This window comes from Rhinolophus hipposideros (assembly GCF_964194185.1).
Source record: "Rhinolophus hipposideros genome assembly, chromosome: 5".
Taxonomy (NCBI): domain Eukaryota; kingdom Metazoa; phylum Chordata; class Mammalia; order Chiroptera; family Rhinolophidae; genus Rhinolophus; species Rhinolophus hipposideros.
This window is the reverse complement of record NC_138051.1, coordinates 37502199-37528793: the sequence shown is the minus strand read 5'-3', so window position 1 is coordinate 37528793 and position 26595 is coordinate 37502199. Positions and strand designations below refer to the sequence as shown.

Below are 26595 nucleotides of genomic sequence, written 5' to 3'. Positions count from 1 at the left end.
AAGACTGTGTGGTATTGGTATAACAATAGACATATAGGTCAATGGACTAAAATTAAGAGTTCAGAAATAAACCCATACATAATGGTCAATTGATTTTCAATACAGTACCAAGACTATTCAATGGGGAAAGAAGTTTTTTCAACAAATGGTACTAGGGCAACTGGATATTCACATGCAGAAGAAAGAAGTTAGAGTCCTTATCTATACCATACACAAAAACATTAGTTAACAATGGATCACAGACAAATATATGGTGATGGAAGGAAAACTGACTCTGCGTGGTGAACACACAATGTGATATATAGATAACGTATTACAGAATTGTACACTTGAAACCTATGTAATTTTACTAACCATTGTCACCCCAATAAATTTTTATTAAAAAAAATGGATCACACACATTAACAGCTAAAATTATATTAACTCTTGGAAGAAAACATAGGAGTAAATCTTCATGACTTTGGGTTAAGCAAAGTCTTCTTAAGACAACACTGAAAGCACAAGGAACAAAAGAAAAATAGATAAATTACACTTCATTGAAATAAAAAAAACTTAGGCTTCAAAAGATATCATCAAGAAAGTAAAAAGACGGGCTGGCCCGGTGTCTCAGGCAGTTGGAGCTCCAGGCTCCTAACTCCAAAGGCTGCTGGTTAGATTCCCACATGGGCCAGTGGGCTCTCAACCCACAAGGTTGCCAGTTCAACTCAAGTCCTGCAAGGGATGGTGGGCAGCGCCCCCTGCAACTAAGATTGAACATGGCACCTTGAGTTGAGCTGAGCTACCTCCCGGATGGCTCAGTTGGTTGGAGTGCGGCTTCCAACAACAAGTTTGCCAGTTTGATTCCTCGAGTCCCACAAGGGATGGTGGGCAGCACCCTCTGCAACTAGCTACGCAACTGGACCTGGAGCTGAGCTGCCCTCCACAACTAAGACTGAAAGGAGAACAACTTGACTTGGAAAAAAAAAAAGTTCTGGAAGTACACACTGTTCCCCAATAAAGTCCTGTTCCCCTTCCCCAATAAAATCTTTAAAAAGAAAGAAAGAAAGTGAAAAGACAACTCACAGAATGGGAGAAAATATTTGCAAATCTTATATTGACTGATAAGAAACTTGCATCTAGAATATATAAACTCTTACAATTCAACAATAAAAACACAAATAATCCAAATGAAAAATAGACAAAGGATTTGAATAGGCATTTCTTCAAATAAGATACACAAATGGCCGATAAGCCCATGAAAAAGTGCTCAACATAACTATTCATTAGGGAAATACAAATCAAAACCATGATGAGATACCACTTCACAATGACAATAACCAAAAAAAAACCCTGAGAACAGGAAGTGTTGGTAAGGATGAAATCGGAACCCTTATTATGACACTGTGGGAATATAAAACGGTGCAGCCTCTTTGGAAAACAGTTTGACAGTTCCTCAGAATATTAAACACAAAATTACTATATAACTGTGCAACTCCCCTTCTAGGTATACCCGAAAGAAATGAAAACTATGTCTACACAAAAAAGTGTACAGAAATGTCCACAGAAACATTATTCGTAATAGCCAAAAAGTAGAAAGAAGCAACCTAAGTGTAAAAAGGGTGGCTATTCTAGACAAGTTCTAGAACCTGCAAACAGTATAGTGTGACTAAATATAGAGGGAGAAAACTGGGGAGATTAGCAGAGCCAAATCATAAGTGGTTCTTATAATTAATATTAAGGAGTTTGGATTTCATTCCATAGGTTATGGGGAGCTAGCAAGGAAAATGACATGATCAGATTTGCACTGCAGACTTGTGACAGCACAATGAATGAACAGGAGTAGCAGTAGGGAGATTAGTTAGGCTGCAGTAATCCTAGCGAATGACAGACATGGAAACCATAAAACAGATTATAAAATTTGATTGTATAAAAATTAAAAATGTATTTATAATGATTACTCTATGCAAGGTCAAAAGATGAGTGACAAACTAGGGGAAAATATTTGCAATTCCTATTACAGATTTTAGCTGGTTTTCTTAATCTATGATGAGTCCCTGGAACACAGTAAGAAAAACCCAAAATAAAGAAAAATGTTGCAGGGCCGGCCCGGTGGCTCAGGCAGTTAGAGCTCCATGCTCCTGACTCCAAAGGCTGCCAGCTCGATTCCCACATAGGCCAGTGGGCTCTCAACCACAAGGTTGCCAGTTCAACTCCTGGAGTCCCGCAAGGGTTGGTGGGCTCCGCCCCCTGCAACTAAGATTGAACCTGGCACCTTGTGCTGAGCTGCCCCTGAGCTCCAGGATGGCTCAGTTGGTTGGAGTGCGTCCTCTCAACCACAAGGTTGCCGGTTCGACTCCCGCAGGGGATGGTGGGCTGTGCCCCCTGCAACTAGCAACAGCAACTGGACCTGGAGCTGAGCTGCGCCCTCCACAACTAAGACTGAAAGGACAACAACTTGAAGGTGAATGGCACTCTCCAGAATTAAGATTGAAAGGACAACAACTTGACTTGGGGGGGAAAAAAAAAGTCCTAGAAATACACACTGCTTCCCAATAAAGTCCTGTTCCCCTTCCCCAATAAAATCTTTTTAAAAATGTTGCAGAGGTCAAATAAGACAGCCCTGTAAAAGAGCTTAAATAAAAATAAAGTTCCACGTTTTCTATACCATATTTATTCTGACATAATTGCTGTCACAAAGTGATTTGAAACATTAGAAAAATTAAACACCCATAAATGTGTGCTATCAATTTCTCCAGGTGATCCTTTGTAAAGGCTCTTATGATTTCCTTAAGAATAGCTTCTCGTGTTGAGCTCTTATCAGACAGAATTAGTGCTCTAAACCTTATCTATTTCTACATTCCTATATTACCTAGCACACAGTGAGGGTTATAGATTATCTACGAGGAAACGTGTGCTGGGACACAACACTATCTAGCATCAGAACTCCACAACATTCTGTATTAAACAGCCTGATTACCCACTCATCACCTATCATGCTTCTTATAAAAAGAAATGCTAAGGGTTAGGGAAAAAAAAGACATCTAGAAGGAAAAACTCTCAGGAAAAACTACTGTAATTTCTAATTACTGTCAATAACAAAGGTAGAACATTTCACTTAAATCACAGTGATTATCTTTGACTACAGCAATGTAAACGTATTAAGTTTATTCCTCAGTAAGAATACCACCAAATGGTCTTTTAGCCCTAATATACTCAAAGGAATACAGACATAAAGGAAAACAAAATTGTAGTTACTTTTGTCCCTACAAAGAAGAAAATGCCCTTGGGAACTAGGATAGATGCCCCTGTCCATTCTTAATAATAATTCCCATCTCAGAACATCTGGAAATCAAACTCACATAACTGGCTGTTGTGCAGTCTCTTCCACATATGGAGTAAAACTGGGGAGCACAGGTGGTACAGTTGTTACAGAAGTTGTATTGCCACGAGGCTGGAGATGAAGAAGCAAACTACAATTACCATAGTTTTACATTCTGACTCGATACATGCAGACATTGCCTAATTAGTTATTCAAGAGGATTTAAAAGAGATACTAAAAATACTCCTCTTCTCTAAATCTGAAGTTTTTGTTATGTTGGCAAATAACACTGGATCTAGGAGTCCTTACCCCATACTCCAAAGGCCTGCCTGCATTCCAAGGGCCTGCTTGCAGCTCATTTTCTTTGGCGCTGGACACGGGGGGTGCAATCCATGGCTGGCCTACAGGCTTAGAGAGCTCTGCTATAGAAGCCTCATCAGCATTTTCATCAAAAACAGTAATTCTAGAATTACTTTGCATCGGTTGAGGAAATGAATTTTGGAGTCCTCTGTTCTGATTTGGAGCTAGGAGAAAAATGTTAAAACTTCATGTTAAATTTTTAAATTATTAATTTAGGTGCCAGATGAGTTATACCTAACTCATCCCCAAATCAAGGCGATTATTTCTACTATCATAGAATCAGAGATTTTAAAAAATAGCAATTAAAAAAACCTTAATGGATCATACTAGTAATTTTTTAACCCATTCTGTTTGTTACTTATACTCTCCCTCCTTTCTCTATCTCCAATTTTTTATCCAGATATAAAAAACCCCAAATTCTACATTTCCTTCAGTCATCATTCTAACATTGTCCAGTTTTATTATAGACTAATGTAATCCAAATTTCATTTCTCAGTTTAAAATTTTTTGTCAATAGAAATCAGTTTGGCATGCATGTACTGAATCTAGAGAAGACAAATTAAAATTAGCCCATTTATTAGGGGTATTCTCTGTTGTGTGACTGTTTATTACAATCAAGCCTCATCATGATCTGAATGAAATATTCTTTCGGACCGTATATTCCACACACTCTAATTCTAGGATCTCCAAAAAACATTCTAAATATTGATAAGTTGATATCAAGAAAGGGATAGAGATTTAAAAAAAATACCCTGGTCTACATGTCTAACTGCTATAAATTTAGTTAACAAAAGCTCTCTGTACCCTCTGTTCAATGCTGCTGTAAACCTAAAATTTCTCTAAAAGACAGTGAATAAAAAAAAAAGCTTAGGTGTACAAAGAGAGCTGAATTTCTGGCCCCAAAAGATTGAAGACCATGTTAATACATTCTCTGAGACTTGGATACATGTAAATTTTACTTTGACAATACTTGCTATATTATTACAGATCTTCTCTCAACTAATAACTCTTAAACTCAGAAACTCTTGGTGTTTCCTATATGTTAGGTTTTTCTTAATTAAGACACAAAATTTCTGACATGTTTTGGTTTTAGTGTACTCTGTGATCTCAGCTCTCCTTAGACTTCATTCTTTTTGCTGCCTAGTACTCAGAAAACTAGGACAATGTCTACATATATATTTATACATTATCTCTTTACATAATTTGCCTACCACCAGAGACTAAGTTTCCCATAACAACATTTAACAAACTCACCCCTGAGAGCACCTCCTACACGGCTGATTGGGGCTCTTGCTGTCTTCTTCCCTTTGCTTTTCAGTTCAGCCAGTGTGCTTCGTTGTGGCACAGAGGCTCCAAACACTTCCTCCTCGTCGTCCTTTTCAAGTGCCAACAGAGTCTGCCGAGTCACTCGAGCTTGGAATTGTCTAAAGTAAAAGAACAGGCAATTAACTTTTGGTAAGACGAACCAAAGATTCAAAATTTCCAATTTGTTAATACACACAAGGAAGGAAGGTAGAATGGAGGAAGAAATATATAGGAACAGCCCAAAGAAAGTGCTTCTTCTCTCAGGAATAAAGAAAGCCACCTTGAGCTCAGAGTCGGTTTTGGCTAGAATGATTTAACTCCTTTCAATGTTCAAGTTCGACCAATTAAAAATACTCTGAAGATCAGCATTAAGTTGATCTGAGGATCAGATCAGGGTGACTAATATTACAGAATTTATTAAGATCACAGTTTCCATCAACTTGTTATTATAAAACTTCTTACACTTATAAAGTGGTTGAAAGAGTAATTAAGCACTGGTATACTCTCTGTGTACATTCACCAATTGTTAACATCTTGACGCATCTTATCACTGTCTGTGTCTCTTTTTCTCTTTCACACACTGCATCCACATGCACCATTTTTCTGGAATCATGAAATAAAGTTGCATCCAATGTAACATTTTGCTTTAGCAAAGCTGGCAGAAGTTTGAAGACTAAACTTCCTGTGTCACTGCCAAAGTTTTAGGTATTATCGGAAGGGTTAAAAAAAACTGAATAAACTCCGAGGGCTGGCCGAGATGGAGTAAGCCCACAGACTCTCTCTCTCTCTCACTGATTAGAAGGAAAAGCAACGGAGGCCTCTGAAAAGTAAACAAAAGCAAGTGGACTGTGGAGAGGAGTCAAACTTGAAGAAACAACCACACAGGGTTGTTTCCTGTTTTTTTTCCCCCCTCCTTCTCTTTTCTCTCATGGTTTTGAGAATTGCTGCAGTGATAGTGTGGAAAGCTATAATAAAATTTCTAGAGAAACCTCATCTTTCTGGCCAGAGGACTAGGAAAAGGGGACTCCGAGAGCCAATGAGTATGGGGAAATACGGGAGAAGATGAGCTGTACGTGAATTGGCACAATGAGCTACGCATGCACAGGGCAGAGCCAAAGCAGTACAGAAATGGCTGTAAGAAATGGGCTCCCAATAAACCACTGCCCAAGTCCCAGGCTAAGCCCTGAGTAACTAATACACCTGGGATAGACTCAAAGGTCTTGAAAACTGAACTGACATTGAAACTGCTACCACATAAGATGAGGCAGAACTTGTGACATCTAAAGGCTGGTTGCTTACTAAGACAAAAACATCAACATTCTCCACAGAATATAAACTAACAGGGCCCAAAGTCTAATAACATAATATCAGGATAGATGTCCAGGATATAATTCAAAATTACTTGATCCACAAAAAAACCAGGAAAATGTGACCAATTATCAAAGGACAAGATAGCCAGAATCAAGATGACCCAGATGTGGGAGTTTTCAGATAGAGATTTTAAAGCAGTCATTATAACTGTGCTCCATGAGATAAAGGTAGAAACATTTGAAATGAATAGAAAGATAAAAGCTCTTAGCAGAGATACAGAACATATAAAAAGAACCAAATGAAAATTTTAGACCTTAAAAACACAATATCTGAAATAAAAAATTTACTGTGAGGATTCAGTTTAAAATGGAAAGGGCTAAGGAAAGAGTAAATGAACCTAAAGACAAATCAATAAAAATTGAAAAAAGGTTAAAAAAAAGAAAAAAGGTTAAAAAAATTTTACATATGGAAGGCAGTGTGGAGGTTCCTCAAAAAATTACGAATAGAATTACCATATGACCCAGCAATCCCTCTCCTGGGTATCTACCCAAAAAATCTGAAAACATTTATACATAAAGACAAGTGTGCTCCAATGTTCATTGCAGCTTTATTTACAGTGGCCAAGACATGGAAACCACCAAAATGTCCTTCGATAGATGAATGGATAAAGAAGTTGTGGTACATATACACAATGGAATACTATTCGGCATTAAGAAGAGATGAAATAGGACCATTTGTGACAACATGGATGGATCTTGAGAGTATAATGCTAAGCGAAATAAGTCAGACAGAAAAAACAGAGAACCCTATGATTTCACTGATATGTGGTATATAAACCAAAAAGAACAAGACAAACAAATGAGAAACAAAAACTCATAGACACAGACAATAGTTTAGTGGTTACCAGAGGGTAAGGGGGTGGGGGGTGGGTGATGAGGGTAAGGAGGATCAAATATATGGTGATGGAAGGAGAACTGACTCTGGGTGGTGAACACACAATGGGATTTATAGATGATGTAATACAGAATTGTACACCTGAAATTATGCAACTTTACTAACAATTGTCACCCCAATAAATTTTAATTAAAGTTTAAAAAAAAAAGTTTAAAAAAAAAAGTGCTGATAAATAAGCGTGACTGCGAAAAGCAGTGGCATACTGGAAAATAATTTTGTAAATTTAAATTATACCAATAGAAGTGAAATGAGTATTTTTTAGTGTATTATTGAATGAAATAAACCATAATAGTAAAAAAAAATAAATTTTAAAACATGAACTGAGATTCAGGAACCTGTGGAACAATATCAGAAGGTCTAACATATATGTACTGACGTCCCAGAATAAGAAAGAGATATAGGTACAGAAAAGTATTTTTAAAATAATGGCTCAAAATTTCTCAAATTTTGTGTGAGGTACACATTTTTACATATTCAAAAAACCCAATAAACCCCAAATGGATTAAATGCGAAGGTAATCACACCTAGACACATCAAATCAAACTGTTGAAAACCAGTGGGAAAGAAAAAAAATCTTAAACACATCCAAAGAAAAATCAATAGGTTATGTAAAGGGGAAGAACCATTCATGACTGCAGATCTCTTATCAGAAACCATGGAGTCCATAACACAGTGGAATAACATCTTTATTTTTATTTTTTCAGCCTTATCACTGCATTTGATCAGGTTTTTATTCAAAATTAGCTGTCCAAAGTGATCTGACCTTTAACAAATTTATGCTACAGGCTTCTTCTCTTTGGTTGGGATTTCTTTTCTGCGTGCTTTTTAGCTGCTGGTTTCTCAGTGCAGCCTTTTCCCCACCAAAGGCTTCTTCTGCTTCGTCACACCAACAGCCTTCTTCCCTTTCTTCCCTACCACAGGCTTCTTGCCTGGAACTCTCCTCTCATCTGATTTGGCTTCTAGCGCTGCTGCAGCTTTATCCACCTGTAGCTTACGATTCTTGGCCTGGTGAAGAAGGGCGTTCCGGCGTATGGTCTTTGCATGTGGGTTTAGCTTCTACACGATTCTCAGGTTTTTCGCAGGATTCTTCTTCAGGACTCTGCGATGAATCTTCTTGTGGGTACTTGGAGGGCTTTTTGGATCTCTGGGCTTTTCAAGATTTTGCTGAGGTCTGTACTGAACATCTTGTGCATGGGAAGCTTGTAGTTCCTCTTGAGGGAGGCAGCTTTACACCCAATGCCACAAGTTCGATAATGTGCAGAAAGCACTTTCAGTCCAAATGCAGAAATGGCCCACATGCCTACCAGGAGCAACTTTAAAAGTGTTCAGTTTGCTGAACATAAAGCAGAGTAATTCCAGGGATGTCTCTGAAAGCTTTGATGATGCCACTGCCCTCATTACAGATGATGCAAGGTCCCCTGCAATGGATATGATGACAGTTTCTCATTTTGACCTTGCCAGCTCTCATTCCCTGAGAGGCATACATCTTTTTTTTGATATCATCCCAGGCCTTAAGAAGTGTCATAAGAAGCAAAACAGCCTTCTTGGTTTTCTTGTAGCCTTCACCACCTTTATCTTCAACTCCCAAAGGAAGTTCAGGAACTTCCTCATCACGATGACCTTTAGACGTGACCAGTGCTGGGAAGGCCGAGGCAGCCAGGGCAGAGCAGACGGCACACGGCTTCTGGGTTGTGTTCACTCTGCAGTGCCAATGGTGCCAGTTTTGATTGGTGCACACACGCAGCCCCCATTACACATACTGAAAAGCACCCTGGCCAGAATAAGGAGTCCCACTGCTTTGAACACTGCACACTCAAGCTGCAGGTCTGCCAGGACCCCAAGGCTCAGCACTCGTTTGAGGACCTGCTAATCCACTAACAGCACAGGGCTGTCTATGGTTTCTGTGCAAATTGGGATGAACTAAGTTCACAATATCTGGCTGAATGGGAGCCTTGAACACAGCAGGCAAAGTGACGTTTTTGCCAGATGATTCCCTCTGTTCAGAGTGTACCGACTATCAGTGGGCGAGCACACACCATGGTGGGGAGAGACCGCCATGCTCTTCTCAACCCAGTGGCTCCCACAGGAAAACGCTAGAACAACAACAAGTGCTGAAAGAAAAGAACCCAGAATTCTACATCCAGTAAAAATATCCTTCAGGAATGAAGATGAAACAAAGACATTCTCAGATAAAGAAAAATTAAGAGAATTTATTGGCAATAGACTCACTCTTAATGAACACCTAAAAATAAAACCTCTTCTTCCCAAAGAGAACTAATGCTAGAAGAGAACTTAAAACTTTAGGAATGAAGAAAGAACAGAAATGGTAAATATAAAAGACTATTTTTCTCCTAAGATTTTAAAAATTATGTATGGCTGTTGAAAGCAAAAATTGTAACACTGTCTGGCGGAGTTTTCAATGTATGTATATGTAAAACATACAGCAAGTATACCAAAAAAGATAAAGGGACCTATATGGGTATAAAACTTCTGTATTTTACTTGAAGTGATAAAATACTAACTCTAAGTAGACTGTAAAAGGTTAGGTATGCATATATAACTTAGAGCAACCATGAAAAAAAATGTTAGCTAGAAAAACCAATAAAATAAAATGAAACACTAGAAATATTTTAAAAACTCAAAAGAAGGCAAGAAAGGGACAATAGAAGAACAAAAAAACAGAGAACAAACTGAAAACAAATAAAATAATAGACCTAAATTCAACATAATTAGTCATTACATTAAATGGTCTAAACATACCATATAAAAACATTGTAAGAGTAGAAAAAAAAGAAGACCCAATTATTTTCTGTGTATAAGAAACCCACTTTAAATATAAAGATGTAGGTTAAAAGTGAAAGGAAATTCACACAAAAACCTGTAACATGAATGTTCAGAGCAGCATTATTTCACAATAGCCAAAAAAATGGAAACAAAATGTGGTATATCCAAATAATGGCATATTATTCAGCAACAAAAAGAATGAAATACTGATACATGCCAGTATTATGATGAACTTTGAAAACTTGAGAATAACTAAAAGAAGCCAGTCACAAAACACCCCATAATGTAGGATTCCATTTATGTCAAATGAATAGGCAAATCCAGAGACAGAAAGTAAATTAGTGGTTCCCTGATACTGGGGTGAGTGGGATGGGGAATAACTGCTAATGAGTACAGGGTTCATTTTGGGGTGTTAAAAATGTTCTAAAATTAGATTGTGGTGATGCTTGCAGGACACTAAAGCTATTAAAAAAAAAATAGTAAAGCTGGGAGCGACCGGTTAGCTCAATTGGTTACAGCTCAGTGCTCTTAATAATAAGGTTGCCGGTTCTATCCCCACATGGGCCACTGTGAGCTGCGCCCTCCACAACTAGATTGAAACAACTGCTTAACTTGGAGCTGATGGGTCCTGGAAAAACACACTTAAAATAAATAAAAGTTAAAAAAAAAATAAAAAGTAAAGAAAGGAAAAGGATATATCATGCAAAAAGAAAGCTGGAGTGGCTATATTAGTATCAGACCACGTAGACTTTAGAACAAGTATGACCAAGGGTAAAGATGGACATTGATAAAGGGATCAATGATAAATGTGTATGTATCTAACAATAGGACTTCAAACAAAATACATGAAGCAAAACTGATGGAAAGGAAAAATAGGCAAATTCACAATAAAAGAGACTTCAAAATTCCTCTTTTAGTAATTGACAGAACAAGTAGAGTATCAACAAGGATATAGAAGAATACATGACCAATCAACTTGACCTGAATGACATTTTTGGAACATCCCACTCCAAAAAAGCAGACTACACATATTTCTCAGGTGTACATGGCATATGCACCACTATAGATGACATTCTGGGTCATAAAACGAACCTTAATTAGTTTAAAAGATTTGAAACTGTACAAATTATGTTCTCTGACCATAAGGAATTAAGTTAGAAATCAGTAACAGGGAGATATTTGAAAAATCTCCAAACATTTCCTAATTAAATAACACACTTTTAAATAAGTCCAAAGGAAGGCACAAGAAAATTAGAAAATATTTTTAACTAAATGAAAAATAATAATACAGTATTATATCAAAACTTGTGACACACAACAAAAGCAGTGCTTTGAAGAAAAATTTTCATATTAGAAAGAAAAGGTCTAGAATCAGTGATCTAAGCTATCTGCTTTAACTTTAGAAAAAGAAGTTAAACCCAAAGCAAGCACAAAGATGAAAATAATAAAGAACAAAATATTTAATAAAGAACAGAAAATCAGTAAGAGAAAAATCAAACCAAAAGCTGGTTCTCTAAAAGCCAATAAAAATCAATAAACTTCTAGCCAGACTCACTGAGAGAGAAAAAAGAGAAGACACAAATTACAAAGATCAGGAATAAAAGAGGGGAGATCATTACACAATGTACAGACACTAAAAGGATAATAAAGGAATACTATGAACAATTCTTTGCCCATAAACTCATCAAATTAGATGGAATGGTCCTTGAAGAACATAACTACGAAAGTTCACTCAAAGAAATCAAAGATCTAAATGAGTACAGAAATACACCGTGTTCATGCACAATACTAATAAAAATCCCAGAAAGCGGATTCAAAAATGTATACAGAAAGTCAAAGGAACTAGAAGAGCTAAAAAGAACAACAAAGTTATAGAACTCATATTACCTGATTTCCAGACTTATTATAAAGCTACAGGAATCTAAACAGCGTGGTATACACTAATGAATAGACACGTAGATCAACAAAACAAAGTCAAGTTACAGGAATAAATCTACAAATACGATCAAACTGAAACTGATTTTTGACAAAGGTACAAAGGCAATTTAACGGAGAAAGTCTTTTCAATAAGTGGCATAGCGGGGCGGCCGGTTAGCTCAGTCGATTAGAGCGTGATGCTCACAACACCAGGGTTCCCCATTTGATGCCTGTATAGGCCACTGTGAGCTGCACCCGCCACAACTAGATTGAAACAGCTACTTGGCTTGGAGCTGATGGGTCCTGGAAAAACACACTTAAATAAATAAAAGTTAATAAATAAATAAATAAGTGGCATAAGAACAAATGGAGGTTCATTTGCAGAAGAAAAAAAAAGAAAACCTTGACCCATACCTTCTACAAAAATTAACTCAAAATGGATCACAGATCTAGATATAAAAAGTTAAAACTATAAAACTTCAAGATGAAAATATAGGAGAAAATCTTTGTGACCTTTGGCTAGACAAAATTCTCAGGTCAAAAGCATGATCCTTAAGAAATAATTGACAAGTAAGATTTCTTCAAAATTAAAAACTTTTATTCTATAAAAGACACTGTTAAGAGTATGAATAGACCAGACTTAAGCTGGGAGAAAAGATTTACAAATCACTTATCTTACAAAAGACTTGCACTCAGAATATATAAAGAACACTTATACCTTAAATGCATTTTGCGAAATGAAAGAGGCCAGACTCAAAAGGCTACATAGTATATGATTTCATTTATATGACATTATGGAAAAGGCAAAACTATAGGGCTGGAGAATAGATCAGTGGTTGCGAGGGGTTGGGGGTGAAAGTAGGTGTTGACCACAAAGGGATAGCATGAAAGAATTCTACGGAGTGATGGAACTATTCCATATCACGATCATGTTAATTATTACATGTCTCTTTTCATTTGTGAAAATTTATAGAACCGTACACCATAGAATGAATTTTACTGTATGTTAAATAAAAATTTTTAAATATACCTTTTTAAAAATTGAATAGTAAATAGGAAACTTGGCAATCCATGTAGAACATTATTCAGATGCAAAAACAATCATTTACAGTCAGTTTTAAAGAGTTAAGACAAGCTCCAGAGAAGCAGCTTACCGGTGCTGGGACTTCAGTCTTTCCAGTGGTTCAGCCTTCTGCTGAATCCCGTCCTGAAATATCATATCTGCTTTCTTAAAGTTTTCTCTAGCTTCATATTCTTCAGCCCATGAAATATAGAACTGAGCAAGTGAAATGCCAATCCCTTGGTTTTGTAAATAACTGTACATATCCAAAGGCTCATTGCATAAATGCCCCTGTAACAAATTAAAAGCATTAACAGTTAAACAATTTCTATTCACTTACTGTCTAGTATGTCCCAATCACTGGAGATACTATTTTCTGCATTGGAAAAAAAAAATCTATTATAATACAATGTTATAAGGACTATACTGGGAGGATCTAAAAAGTAGTCCCCCCATTAATTTGTGGGGGGAAAAAAGAGGGGTGGGAAGGAAAGACTTCAAGAAGGTATGATATTTGAGTGTGGCCTTGGAGGAGGAATATACTTACATCAGGTAGAGAACAGGAAAGGAAGGGCACTCTAGACAGAGAAAATAGTTTGTAGGGTTGCAGGCAAGGTAGGAGTTTGGGAAAAAAGGTGTAACAGATCTTGAATGTCAAGTTTGCCTGATAGTGAATGTATGTGTACTGAGGTGGGACAGCTACATGCAAAGGAATGACGGTCCAATCTGTATTTTAGCAGGGACCTTTTGAGCCCAGATACAATGCAGATAATTCTAGTAGCAAGAAAGAGTTGGGGGGCTGATCCCTAAAAATCACACACCATTAACAGTTTGATATATTTTCTTTAGTCTTTTATACAGGATAAAAGGATTTTTATCATTTTATAAAGTTTTAATAATAAAAATTGCTTTTATTCCACTTAGTACATCATTCATTTTTCCATGTTGTTGTTTACTCTTCACTTCTATTTTTAAATGGTTGGATAATGTTCCATCTGTAGATCTTTCATCATTTAACTATTCCGCTATTTTTTGGATAAACAACTTTTAATTTTGCCCAATTATAAATAATTCTATAATAAATATCTTCATGCATACAACCTTTTACGTTTTACATTACTCCCTTAAGATAAATCCCTAGTAGCACTATGTTAAAAAGTTAAAATTGCTTTTTAAGAGAGTTGTAAAAATATTAAATGCTACTAGTAATTCCCAAATACTAATTTCACAGGAAACACTTATTTTTAAAACTTTCTAATTTCATATAAAAATGGCATTTCAGTGTTCTAATTAGTTCTTTTACTACCAGGGAGGATAGCATTTTTCTCCTATTTATTAGATGTATTTTTTTTCATACCTACTTTTTCCTGATTGTCTAGCCAAATAAGTCCTCTTGATATGCATGACCATACAACTCAATATTTTTCCTCTTTTTTTTTTTTTGTTACACTTACAACCAACAGCTTAACATCTGTCTTCCCCAACACAAATGTAGAAAACATTGCTATCTACTATACACCAGTCCCTAGCCAGGGTTTGGTAGAAAAAGGCTGAATAAATAAAATCCTCCATTTATATCTTTCACAAAAACAATTAGTATTTTATAGTTTAATTTTGCAGTAATTCAGTAAATGGGTTGTTTCTGTTTACCCAAATTAGTGATGTTTTCCCATGTGTAATGGTGTTTCAAGCAAAGTCATAATTCTGAATGTGTTACTAATATAAGATCTAGTCCTTTGTATCTGTTACTACATAAATAAAGTTTAACATTGATTTCATTTTGTTAACAGCTTTCTGAATAGCTCTGATGCAACATGGGACAGCCAATAAATGTTGGCTGCCCGTGGTTATTCCAGAATGCTGAAGGAGATCTCTTAAGCAATGACATAAGTAAAAGGACAACATGGCTAGAGTAATAGATTCAAAAGTCAAATTTTTTGGTACCTCCTAAAAAGTCAAACTAAAACAATTTTACACTTTTAACTGAAAATATTGGATATTATCTAAGAACAAATTTTTCCTTAGCTAGACTATAATTATCCCTTATAAAAATAACTGACTGGAGACATCTTTCTGCAAAGCAAAAGAAAGTTCCTCCTGACCATCCTAAAGGGAAAAAAAAAAGCAAAATAGCAAATATATATAATGATCAGCAAAACAGCAAATATAGAGAGCAAAATATATACAACATGCACCTTGTTATCCATGTATAAAGTTCAGATTATTGCTGATCATTCTAGGGCTGATCATTTGAATTTGAGGGTTGTCCAAATCAGTGCTTCTCAGATTACCTGTGCTGAAGGGACCAGTTTTTTTTTTTGGGGGGGGGGGTGGAGAGAGAGAGAGAGAATTAGAGAGAGAGAGAGAGAGAGAGAGAGAGAGAGAGAGAGAGAGAGAGAGTGTGTGTGTGTGTGTGAGTCTTTAAAAACTTCCATTCCATTATGGACCGTTATTTTTTTAAAATACAATAAAAATAGAAGTTACTAGATAGAGATGATGATGTGCTTGGATGCCATGGCAATGTCAAATTGTTAACAAAATTTCTAAATGATTATTCTCAATTTTTATACTTACCTTGAACAGTCTGCTGACCATTCTTTCAGTAACACTGGGCTAGCTTATGATTTTTACTTTATGATAATGTCATTGCTCTTCAGTACCAGCACCAGGTTAGCAAAAGTGAACAGAGAAATTATTCCAATTAAGTGGTACTTTCAGTAGCCCCAACGATATATAATCACAGAATCCTGGTAATAAGTCACTTTAGAGCTTTACCTAATCTAACCTTTTAGTAAATCACATATAAGAATATTATACGAGGTAAGAATATTATAGAGGACAGAATGAAAAACAAAATCCACTAGTATACCACCAGGAACTAAGAGTACAGTCTTCATGCTAACAAATCTGTTTAGCATTCTTTGAGTGCCATCCTTTGTTATAAATTCCTATAAGTAATATCCCTAAGGTAATTTCTCCAACTTGTCAATAAGGATAACAAAATATGTCAAATGTCCTCAAGAAACATTATGACTTCAGGATTCACCTAATTCCTATATTGGTAATTATTTGAAGTTTAAGATAAATCCTCATCAAGAAATATTATTTTAGCCAAAAATTTTATCAATTTCAAGTCAATATTTTTTATATCAAAACGGTTGTTGTAAATATTCTATTTATAATTATCAATTATCTAATTACCTATTTTTATTTTTAAAAATTTATTTATTTTTGTAACTATCCATTACCTAATGATCTATTACCTAATATTCTATTCTAAATATTTATCACTTTTTTAAAATCTCTTTTAGGATAAAAGCAATGAAATTAATGTCACAAAAACCGTGGTCATTATTTTTTAGGAAATGTTTTCATAAAAAATCCTCAAGAGTGTTCTAGAAATAAAAGAACTACATGTCAAGTTAAGACAGTACAAAGTAGTCAAGTGGACATTTTTGGATGTAGCAACATACTAGGCAAAAAAAGCTCAAAGACAGATGAAGAATTATACATCAATTTTCATGATGATGATTCTCAAAAAGAGAAGAAAGGGATACTAGAATCACCTACAACAGCTTTACCCCAATTTTACTAATGCCCTATGTTGGCTCCTACACATCCTCCTCCAATACGGTTGCCTGGCCCAATTTAAGTTTAAAACAAACAACCCACTCCCATGGAGAGGCGTACCAGCCTATGATCACTCTTAAAGGGGTAAAAAAGCTTATATTAAAATCCACCTTTAAAGTAGAACCAATGTAGCAAATACTGAGTATATATTAAATGTTTAGTACATCCTAAATTGCTTAGGTTTTTCCATTTTTTGGTGTACCAGGTATCTCTGGAGAAAATCTTGTTTTAATATTTTAAATTCAGATGGTGTTTGAGACTTACCAATTTAAGCCAGAGACTGAGAAATCGAGGATCATTATAATATCTTTTTTCTCCTTGTAGTGCTTCTACAGCTCTTTCTAACAATGCTGACATATTACTTTCCTTCCCTCCTTGCGGATAGTTCTGCTCTGTCCAGTTAATATACCTGCACAGAAAGAAAAGGAAAAGAATATTTTTAAAGTTTAACATGTACTTTTGTTCTTGCTCCAAAACCCACTCTGGATTTTTTAAAGCAGAAGTATCTAATATATTGAAAATGTTTATTTAGAGGTCCTCAATGACATGTCCTAAGCCTGTCTCCCTCAAAATTTCCCAAGTATTTCTAATAAGTGCCTGTTGGAAATAACAGGGATGGGGATAGAAGGGTATATAGCTCACAGCTGCATGCCACAAACTTGAAATTTCTTCAGTTCTAAATACCTCAGGAAGAGACACTATGATTATTCTGCGTCTCTTTGCCCCCAAGACACCACTTTAAACTCGTATTCTGGCACACTGCTCAGTACACCACAATTTGGAAGCATGGCCATAAGGGCTCATCTGTGAAGTTTCCATAGCCCTTGTTTAAATAAAAAAGACCTACCTATCCCAAACATCCAGAGGGTCATTTCCAGTGTAAAATCGAATTTCAGATTCAAATGCCCTGAAATTTAAATAGAAAATGTAAGCATAAGCAATTGTGATAATAGCTAAATGAACGAGTATTATCTCCATTTTTATTCATTTAGTAAGTGTTTAATATGAATCTAGATAATTCCACTGGAGTTCGAAGCTTTGTTAAATAGAATGAAAAATAATAGAAATAATTAGGATTCTGCCTGATAACAGAAGGGACAAAACATGTAGAAATCAGAGAAACAAATTCTAAGACAACATATAGAAAAGCAATAGTACACAGTAATTTAAAGCTCTGGAACAAGACTTCTTAGGTTTAACTGTAGCTCCACTAATCACTAGCTGAGTGACACTGGACAAGCTATTTAATCTCTGTAGTTTCCTCATCTATAAAATGGTGATAATATAATAATAGTACCTACCTTATTAGGTTGATTAGTCTTAAATGTAAAAGTCTTTAGACATAGTAAGTATGCAAAAAGTTAGTTATTTTATATGTACATGAAGTATTGAACAAACTAAGTACACAAATATATATAGAAATAAGAATCTTAACGAAAAATTCCATAGGCGACATTAGTCAGAGAAAAATACCATATATAATTTGGGAAGTGCCTTCAAGAAAGTATAAAGTGTGACTTGGTAAAGACCTGATAAATACAGAGGGCAAAGACTAAGTTAAGACTGACCAACTAGAATAGAGGGGAAGTATTGAGTAATAAACCTCAATTTAGATAAATTAACAAATACTATTAAGGGTTTATGTTTGATATAAAGAACAATAAAATAGTCCTTGACACAAAGGAATTTATACTCTAATAAGAAAGTATACAAATGAAAAATTAACAAAATACAAAGCAGTATAGTATACTACAATTGCAAAGAATGGATAGTTAAGGCTTTAAGAAGTCAAAGAAACAGCCTCAGAAGGTGGGACTCTGAAGGAACCATAACATTTGAAGGAAAAAGGGAGTTTTTTAAGAGAGGGAAATCAGTATTAAATAAAGTTGTAAAGGTGGAAATTGAGGAAATTGAGCTATAACATAAATTCAGAATTGGGAATAAATGGAGCTCTCTGGAGAGGTAAGAAGGGAATACTTTAAATGTAAATCTAAAGACTCTGGATTACATCTACTCAAGCCACTACTGGGTTTTAATTGGAGAGTTATCTTGAATATGATAAGAAAAGATTTCAAAAAGATTAACCAAGTAACAGTATAAGAATACAACTATTAGAAAAAGGGCCATAATTAGGAAGATAATATGGTGATTTCAGTATGAAATAATGAGGGGATTATCTGCAGTAATGGTGAAAAAATTAAATCCAAGGCACCAATGATAAAAATCAGCAATCCTCCAAATAAATCTATAGATTCAATGCAATCCAACCAAAATCCCAGCAGGCTCTTTTCTAGAAATTAACAAGAATTTAAAACATTTGTTTGGAGAGGTGGCCAGTTAGCTCAGTTGGTTAGAGCATGGGGCTCTTAACAACAAAGTTGCCGGTTCGATCCCCACATGGGCCACTGTGAGCTGCGCCCTCCACAACTAGATTGAAACAACTACTTGGCTTGGAGCTGATGGGTTCTGGAAAAACACATTTAAAAAAAAAAATATTTACATGGAAAGGCAAAGGACCAAAAATAGCCAAAATGATTCTGAAAAAAAAAACAAAAAAAAAAAAACAAGAAAACTTGGAGAACACACTCTACCTGATTTCAAGACATACCATATAAAGCTAATCAATAAAATGTATAATTGGTGAAAGAACAGACAATTAGAACAATGGAACAGAATAGAGAGTCCAGAAATAATCCACACACAATCAAATGATTTTTGACAAGGGCCCCAAAGCAATTCAATGAGAAAAGGAAAAACAAAATCCAACAAAAAACGGAGGCAGAACAACTAGATATTAATATTGGGGCGGGTGGGAGGAGGGGGAAGGGAGAACTTTTACTCCAACCTTAAACCAAACACAAGGATAAATTTAAGATGAAAGCAAGGACCTAAACATAAAAACAAACAATAACTATTAGAAGAAAACACAGAATACCTTTGCAACTTTGGAGGAGCAACGATCTCCTAGAGAAGACACAAAAAGCACTAACCATAAAAGAAAAACACTAATGAATTAAACTTCATCAAAATTAAAAACTTCTTGCTTATCAAAAAATACCACTAAGAAAATAGACAGCCATGGACTGGGAGAAAATATCTGCAACACATATATTTGATAAAGGACTTGTATACAGACTATATAAAGAACTCCTACAATCTAATTTTAAAACTAGACAAAATATGTTAACAAATACAGTATATAAAAGGCCAATAAGCATGCAAATAAGTGCTCACCATCATTAATCACCAGGGAAATGAGAAGTAAAACCATAATGAAATACTATTACACCCCCCCCAGAATGGCTAAAATGAAAAAGACTGATAACACCCAATACTGGAGTGGGTATGGAGCAAATAGACTCTCATACATTGGTGGTAGGAGTATAAAATGTCACAATCTCTATGGAAAACTGGCAGTTCCTTAAAAAGTTAAGCATACATTTATTCTATGACCCAGCAATTACATAGAAGTGAAAATCTATGTCCACACAAAGCCTTGCATAAGTATGTTCATAGCAGCTTTATTCATAAAGCACACAAAACTGGAAAGAATCTAAATGTTCATCAATTGATAAATGGATAAATAAATGGAATACTACTCGGTAATAAAAAGGAACAATCTACTGACACATGCAACATGAAAGAGCCTATAAAAAAAAAAAAGCCATGCTGAGTGAAAGAACTGTATGATTCCATTTATATGAAATACTGGAATAAGCAAAAATAACCTATGGTGACAGAAATCTGATCACCAGTTGCTTTGATTGGGAAGGAGCATGAGAGAACTTTCTGAGGTAATGAAAATGTTCGGTGTCTTGATATGCATGTCAAAACTGATTAAATGGTTTACATAAAAACCAGAGCATTTCACTGGATGTAAATTATACTTTTAAAAAAAATCACCAGTCCTTAGTAACCAACTAAATAAAATTAGGGTGAGAGGGCAGTAAGATCATTCAGATGAGTTTTGGTACTATTGACCAAAATGGAGTAGAAAAAGGAAGGTCACTTATAAGAGAAGAGATTCAGTATTTAATACATCAGTGAAACATTTATTTAATTACATGTTACAGGTAGATAAAAAGACATTTAGAAGGCAGATAAGAGATGTATACAGTAGTGAAACAATCCTGAAAAACTTGAATATGGACGAAAGAGGGCAAAGAACAGAGATGTAAAACACAGCCAACAAGAAAAATGAAAGAGCAGTTAGAAAAGTAGAAAAACTAGTACAATGTCACAGAAGCTTGGAAGAAGAGGTAAGAATCGGACACCATAATCTCTGGAACGACCCATAAAACCCAATGCTTTTAAAGATCCAATGAGATGAACAAGGATGTTCATTACATTATAACCTAAATTATGATCATTTGTTTATGATGACAGAATTTTTTGTCAGAGATTAAGGATGGAAACTGATACTTTACTTTTTTTAAAAAAGCATATTTATCAAAATATGCATTAGTCAAAGCAGAGCAAGTTCCATCGGTCCATTTGAATAAGTTGTAGTATTTTTCAGCTTTTGTTTATCCAGAGTTTGTTAAACCATCATACTGAAAAACTTTCTAGTATAAATTGTTTCTCTGAGATTTCCATTTTCTTTGGAGATCACTATTTCTTTTTTCTCATTTTCAAAAATACTTTCTAGAAAGTTAATAATTGAGCACACATAAAAGAGAGCAGATTCACTCTCTCTTATTACTAAGAATCCGAGGACGAAATTTCTCTAATTGATTACTATCAAAGAATTCATTCTATTTAAAGATTCAGAATGATATAATACTTTGGGGAAATATTGTAATATGATACTTCCTTTACTTTGCTTCTCATTGCCCCCTGTATAAGATATATTTCTAATATAGATTTTGGCTGCTCCATAATGAAATGAAATCCTATAGCTCTTGTTCTTAATGGTCCTTGAGGAGGGAGATCGTTAGATAGCTGTCATGTGATGAGAAAGCAGGCAGAGAACAGATTCTCATACTACCAATTTTTGAGGAGTACTCTTTATGCCACTGTGCATAGATCCACATACATTGTCTACCAGTCAGGGATGAAGAATGATGACAGGTTGAACCCCAACTGTTCTACATACCGTTTCTGCTGCTGCAGGGTAGTGTTACGAACAGATTCTTGCTGTGCCAATACTCCCTGAAGAGTGGATATGCTCCGCCCCTGCCTTAAGGGTTGTACATTTTCTTTACTCAGCTCCCATTCATCTCCCTCCAGGGACATGGCTTCACTGTGAAGGGGAAACAAAAGTAAGTCTCATACCAACATTGAGTTATTATGTCACTGGATTGTTGTAAATGTTTTCGGATAAGTGATTATTCGTGATGTCTGGGTTGAAGATCATGTACAGACACAGTAGTAGTGTTATTATACTCCTAAACTTCTCAGCCTTTCTGTGACCTGGTTTCCAAGTTTATGGCTATCGTATTTGCCTAATGGAAGTCAGGATGTAGCAAGGGTATTGTGGACAGTACTGTAAGAATAAAGTTTAAGGCAGGGAGAAAAGAAGGGGAAAAATATTATACATTTGGCAAAGTAGACAAAAAGCAGTTCTATGCCTACCACTGAATGCATCACATACTTTAATCTGCAATTACCAAGGTGTTGGTCAGACTACCATCCCATGTTTCAACTGATGACTTAAAACTGAAATTTACATATATAGATAGCCCAGAGCAGATGCAGAAAATAGTTTACTGGTCACAATCGCCCCTCTGTGGGGACAGGAGTGCCAGGAGTGCAGTTTCCAGGCTCTCGGCCTCACGTGGAAAGTTGCTGGCTCAGGTAGTCAATGGCCATCAACTGTGACTGGATGGCCATCAGCTGTGGCTAGTTGGCCGTCAGCTGTAACCAGTGAGCCATTGGCCACTGATATGACTGTCGTGGCTACGCTAGCAGAAAAAATGGGGGCTAGCAAGAAGATGGTGGCTGAGCTAGCAAGAGCGGATTGCAGAGAGGCGGATGCCGCCGGCGAGACTAGTGATATGACTCTCCTACCTATGGCTCCGTAGGTGTTCCTTTTTGGCCTCACCATATCCTGCGTTCTTATGTGGGGAGGGAGCAGAGAACCAGCATGACACCCTCCAACCCACCAAATTCTATCAAGCCCAGGGGGAAAGGGAGGGGGGAAAAGGGGGGGAAGGGGAAGGGAAGAAAAGGGAGAGGGGTCAGGAATCCCCACAAGTTTTTGGAGGCAATCATCGTATTGGGTATGTGCTCTGAACTTCAGAGCTCTGCAATAGTCAGATAGAAGCCGATTTCTAGATGAGACGTTATCTCTGCGTTTAAAACGAGACAGATAAGGCACTAATCTTCAAAACAGAGAAAAGTTATGTGTAACCTCAGTCTAGATGAGAGCGAAAACTCTCCTGCAGAAAATAAAGTATAAGTGATTAATAATTTAGGTTGTAACTCCTCACATCTTTTTGATATTGTGTGAATCCTGTAATGGCCATGTTATTTATTTCTGTATCTCCGTGGTCTAATATGGGATCTGACACTAGTAAGCACTGAATAAATGTTTGTTGAGTTCATCTAAATTTCTTCGCTTGCTCTTAAACCAGCAATTAAATGATCTCAGTTAAATGTCCTAAACTGAGTTGGGACTACTCCCTTGTTTTCTCCTCCTCCTGCCTCCTCCCAGACATGCTCCTCCATCTTCCCTCATCTCAAAATAAATGGCAATTTCATTTTCCTAGTTGCTCAAGTCAAAAGTCTTAGTGCCAACCTGACACCACTCTCACACATCCCCAATCACTCAGCAAATCCTGATGGCTCTACCTTCAAAATATATCCAGACATCAACCTCTTCTCACCATCAACACTATTTCCAGTTTGGTTCAAGGCCCCGCTTCTCTTGCCTCAATGATTTCAATCACCTCTTATCTGGTTTCCTTGCTTCCACCCTTTTCTGCCTTTAGTCTTTCCAACACTCCAGCCAAAGTGATTCCATGTCAGATCACGTCTTTCCTGTACTCGAAACCTTCCAATGACTTTCAACCTTCAGCAGAGTAAAAGCCAAGTCCTTACAATACCTGCATCCTCCCTTTTCCTCCTTCATTTCCTTTTTCCCTCCCGGTCCTTGGGCTCCAGCAAGTACTTGCCAGGAGCAGCTCCTCCCTCAACCCTAACCCTCCAGCCTTCGTGCTTCCCCCCAGGTATATGCATGACTAGCTCTGGAGTTTCCTTCAAGTCTTGATATAAATGACACCTTCTCAGTGAGGCCTCCTGTTCAAAACTATCTAAAATTGCACCAACCCCCTCCACCCCACCATTTCTTTTTTTAAAAGTACTGACCACCAGCAAACTTTTAGTTTATTTATCTTGTTTATTGTTTGTTGCCCTCATCCCACCCCACCCAGAATCTAAGCTTCAGGAGGGTAGAGATTTTTGTGTCTTTTGTTTGCTGCACCTAGTGCTTAATAGGTTGTCAATAAATATTTGTTGTGTTAATGAAAGAGCTCACGACTTGACATTTATCTACGCATCGCGTGCCCTACAACGAAAACACATACAGAATTCCAACCTAGAACGGCTGACACATATTTATATAAGTAAAAGGAGCGAGCACGCGGAGAAGGGCTTTTTAGATTTCCAACTCTGCCACGGGCATAACGATAGTACCCACCACTCGTTGAGCACATATTCGGAGGCAGTGACTTTACAAATACTTTGAATTCTCCCCAAACCCGGCAATGCAGCCTTGATTTGTCAGCATTTTCCACGTCAAAGAGCTAGCCAATGGCTGAGCGGAGAAGAGAGATCCAGACCCCCACTACCAATTCCAAGCTCTCGGTACCACGGGGGTCCCGCAGCCTCCTTTGTGTCGCCGCGGGAGTTCCACGTGCCCACAGCCCACGGAGGTCGGCGCTTGCCCCAGTCCTCGCTTCCACCCTTTGCCGTCGGATGCGATCAGGAAGGAGGTGGCGGCCTGGACTGCTCTTCTACTGATCGCGCCGCTCCTCTCCTTAACTGTGCTGAGTGGGGCCTCTGCCACCTGGTAGGCACCCTCGGGTCTCGCAGGCCCAGCTCCCAGCCTGTCTCCCGTGCCTACCTCAGAGCACCCTCCTCCTTCATCGCCGCCATCCTGCATTCCCGGCTCTCGTCCTGCCGCGGGCTTTTCCTCCGGGCCGCAGACCGTTTGAGTTTCCTTATGCAACCTGCCCTTAGAGGTATTGAAGCGACCAGACGGTGTTTCGGGACTAAAGGATGCACCTGACTCACCAACCGGCCAACCCAAGGCCAGTCGCCAAGATTCAAATTTAACGGTCCCGCGCGGGCGACGTAGCCACGCCCCTCCGCTCCTCCGTACTCGCGCCTCGTGCCCAAGGCATTATGGGACTTGTAGTTTATCCCGGGCTTAGCCCATTCGATTGCGGTGCATAGTGGGAGTTGTAGTTTCCAGCATCTACTGCTGCCCAGGTGCCGCAGATTTAGGTGGTATAAATTCTGTGCTGGTGCTTTCTGCGTTCCTGGCTCAAAGGCCTGTCTCTGAGCCAAGCAGGACGTACTTTAAGCACCAGAATTTCTTTGATGTTTTAAGTGTCGGGAGCCTGACTTTTCTGGGGTGGCTGGCAGGGCTGTGATCACCCCCTGCTGTCTGCCCCAAGTCTCATATGTGTCCCGAGTTCTTGGGCCTCTGACCCAGCTGTTTCCTGCCCAACTCTTGAATTCAGAAAAGCTGGATTCTAGTTCTCTAAACATCGTACCAAAGATGCAACTTTAAGTAAGCCACATAATCTTCAATTTATAATGTGATGATATTGCCTTTCTGTCTCTGTTGCACAGTCCACGGGCAAAAAACACAACTATGCCACAGCTTTCAAAGTTTTGCCTCTTTTCTCCTTCAGGAAACCAACTCCACTGTACTGAACTCTTAGTCCCAGTTCTAATTTCCTGAGGAAGAAACGGGGGTGGATTCAGTTATGGCCAAAGGAGCAGACAGAGTCTTTTTAAGAAACCCAGGTACATCCTCTGTAACTATGGGGATGGTAGCAGAGGTGTTCACTACTGCTTGGCTCTTGGTCCCCAGCTTTTTCTTTGTTCTTACTCTGTAAGCTCTTATTTCCTCTGCATCGTTGGGACTCTTTTGATAGCAATAGAGTGGAAATCCATCTCAAACTGGCTTACTCAGAAAAGAGAATTTACTGGTTTATATATAACAGACTTCAGATGATGCTTAACCCAGGACTCATGTGGTATCATCAGAACTGGGCCTTCCCATTTCATACCTCTGCTCTTTTTCATAGTGGTATATTGTCATTCTCCATCATGGAACAGCTTCAGGACTTTATCCTTCCAGCTTCAAATTCAGACTTAGGAGTCACTCTGATTAGCTCCACACACAGTCACTGGGGCTAGTGGATTTGGGGCTCTAATTGTTCCGGCCCAAATCATGTGTTTCACCTTGGGACTGAGAAACGGGGAGGGGTGGTTCCGTAGAGGAAATTTTGGTTATTCTTAACTTCCACATCCTCTACATTCAGGAAACCTCCCTGGATTATGGGAGATGTGGTATATGGAATACTCCCTCTGGCTCATTTTAGCTCTTACCTTACACCAGTACCAACCTAGCCCCGCTTTTCCTTTCCCCAGGGTGTCCTGTACACATCTGTAACTCCTCAATTTCAATTGCTTCCTATAAACTCAGAAGTGTAGCTTTTACTCCTTTGATCTCAGTCTTTCTTGTGGCCTAGTCAGATGCCCCATAAACTGTGGTACAACATAGAACACATTCAGGCTAAACCCTTTGCTTGTTTCTCTAGAGAAAAAGGGAAACAGGTAAAACAAAATGTATGACAGAGGTGCTCTGTAGTCTTACTTGGAATGTGAGTTCTTGTTAGGCTGGACTACGGCTGAGTGGCCAGCACAGGGCCCAGATGTAATACAAGCTTCAACAGCACCCACCAACTGTGAGGAAAGTCAGAATTAAGCGCTTACACATTTATGGTCCAAAGAGGATGAG

At 37.5% G+C, this 26595-nt stretch overlaps 1 protein-coding gene and 1 pseudogene across 2 annotated transcripts in view; both read right to left on the bottom strand.

Annotated features, from left to right (window-relative positions):
- The window catches only part of BUB1B (BUB1 mitotic checkpoint serine/threonine kinase B), a 61319-nt gene extending 36451 nt beyond the window's left edge, over nucleotides 1–24868 (bottom strand). The window contains exons 1-8 of the mRNA XM_081048693.1: nucleotides 24685–24868; nucleotides 21715–21861; nucleotides 17467–17526; nucleotides 16884–17028; nucleotides 13084–13280; nucleotides 4913–5082; nucleotides 3608–3822; nucleotides 3339–3430 (exon numbers count right to left, since the gene is read on the bottom strand). Of these exons, the coding sequence (XP_080904819.1) occupies nucleotides 3339–3430; nucleotides 3608–3822; nucleotides 4913–5082; nucleotides 13084–13280; nucleotides 16884–17028; nucleotides 17467–17526; nucleotides 21715–21861; nucleotides 24685–24716 (1058 nt within the window). The 5' untranslated portion in view covers nucleotides 24717–24868. The remainder of the gene's footprint in view (nucleotides 1–3338; nucleotides 3431–3607; nucleotides 3823–4912; nucleotides 5083–13083; nucleotides 13281–16883; nucleotides 17029–17466; nucleotides 17527–21714; nucleotides 21862–24684) is intronic.
- On the bottom strand, nucleotides 8003–9313 carry LOC308497804 (large ribosomal subunit protein uL4-like; annotated as a pseudogene). The gene has a single exon. The product of its transcript is annotated as a large ribosomal subunit protein uL4-like (transcript).
- Nucleotides 24869–26595: the final 1727 nt, after the last annotated feature.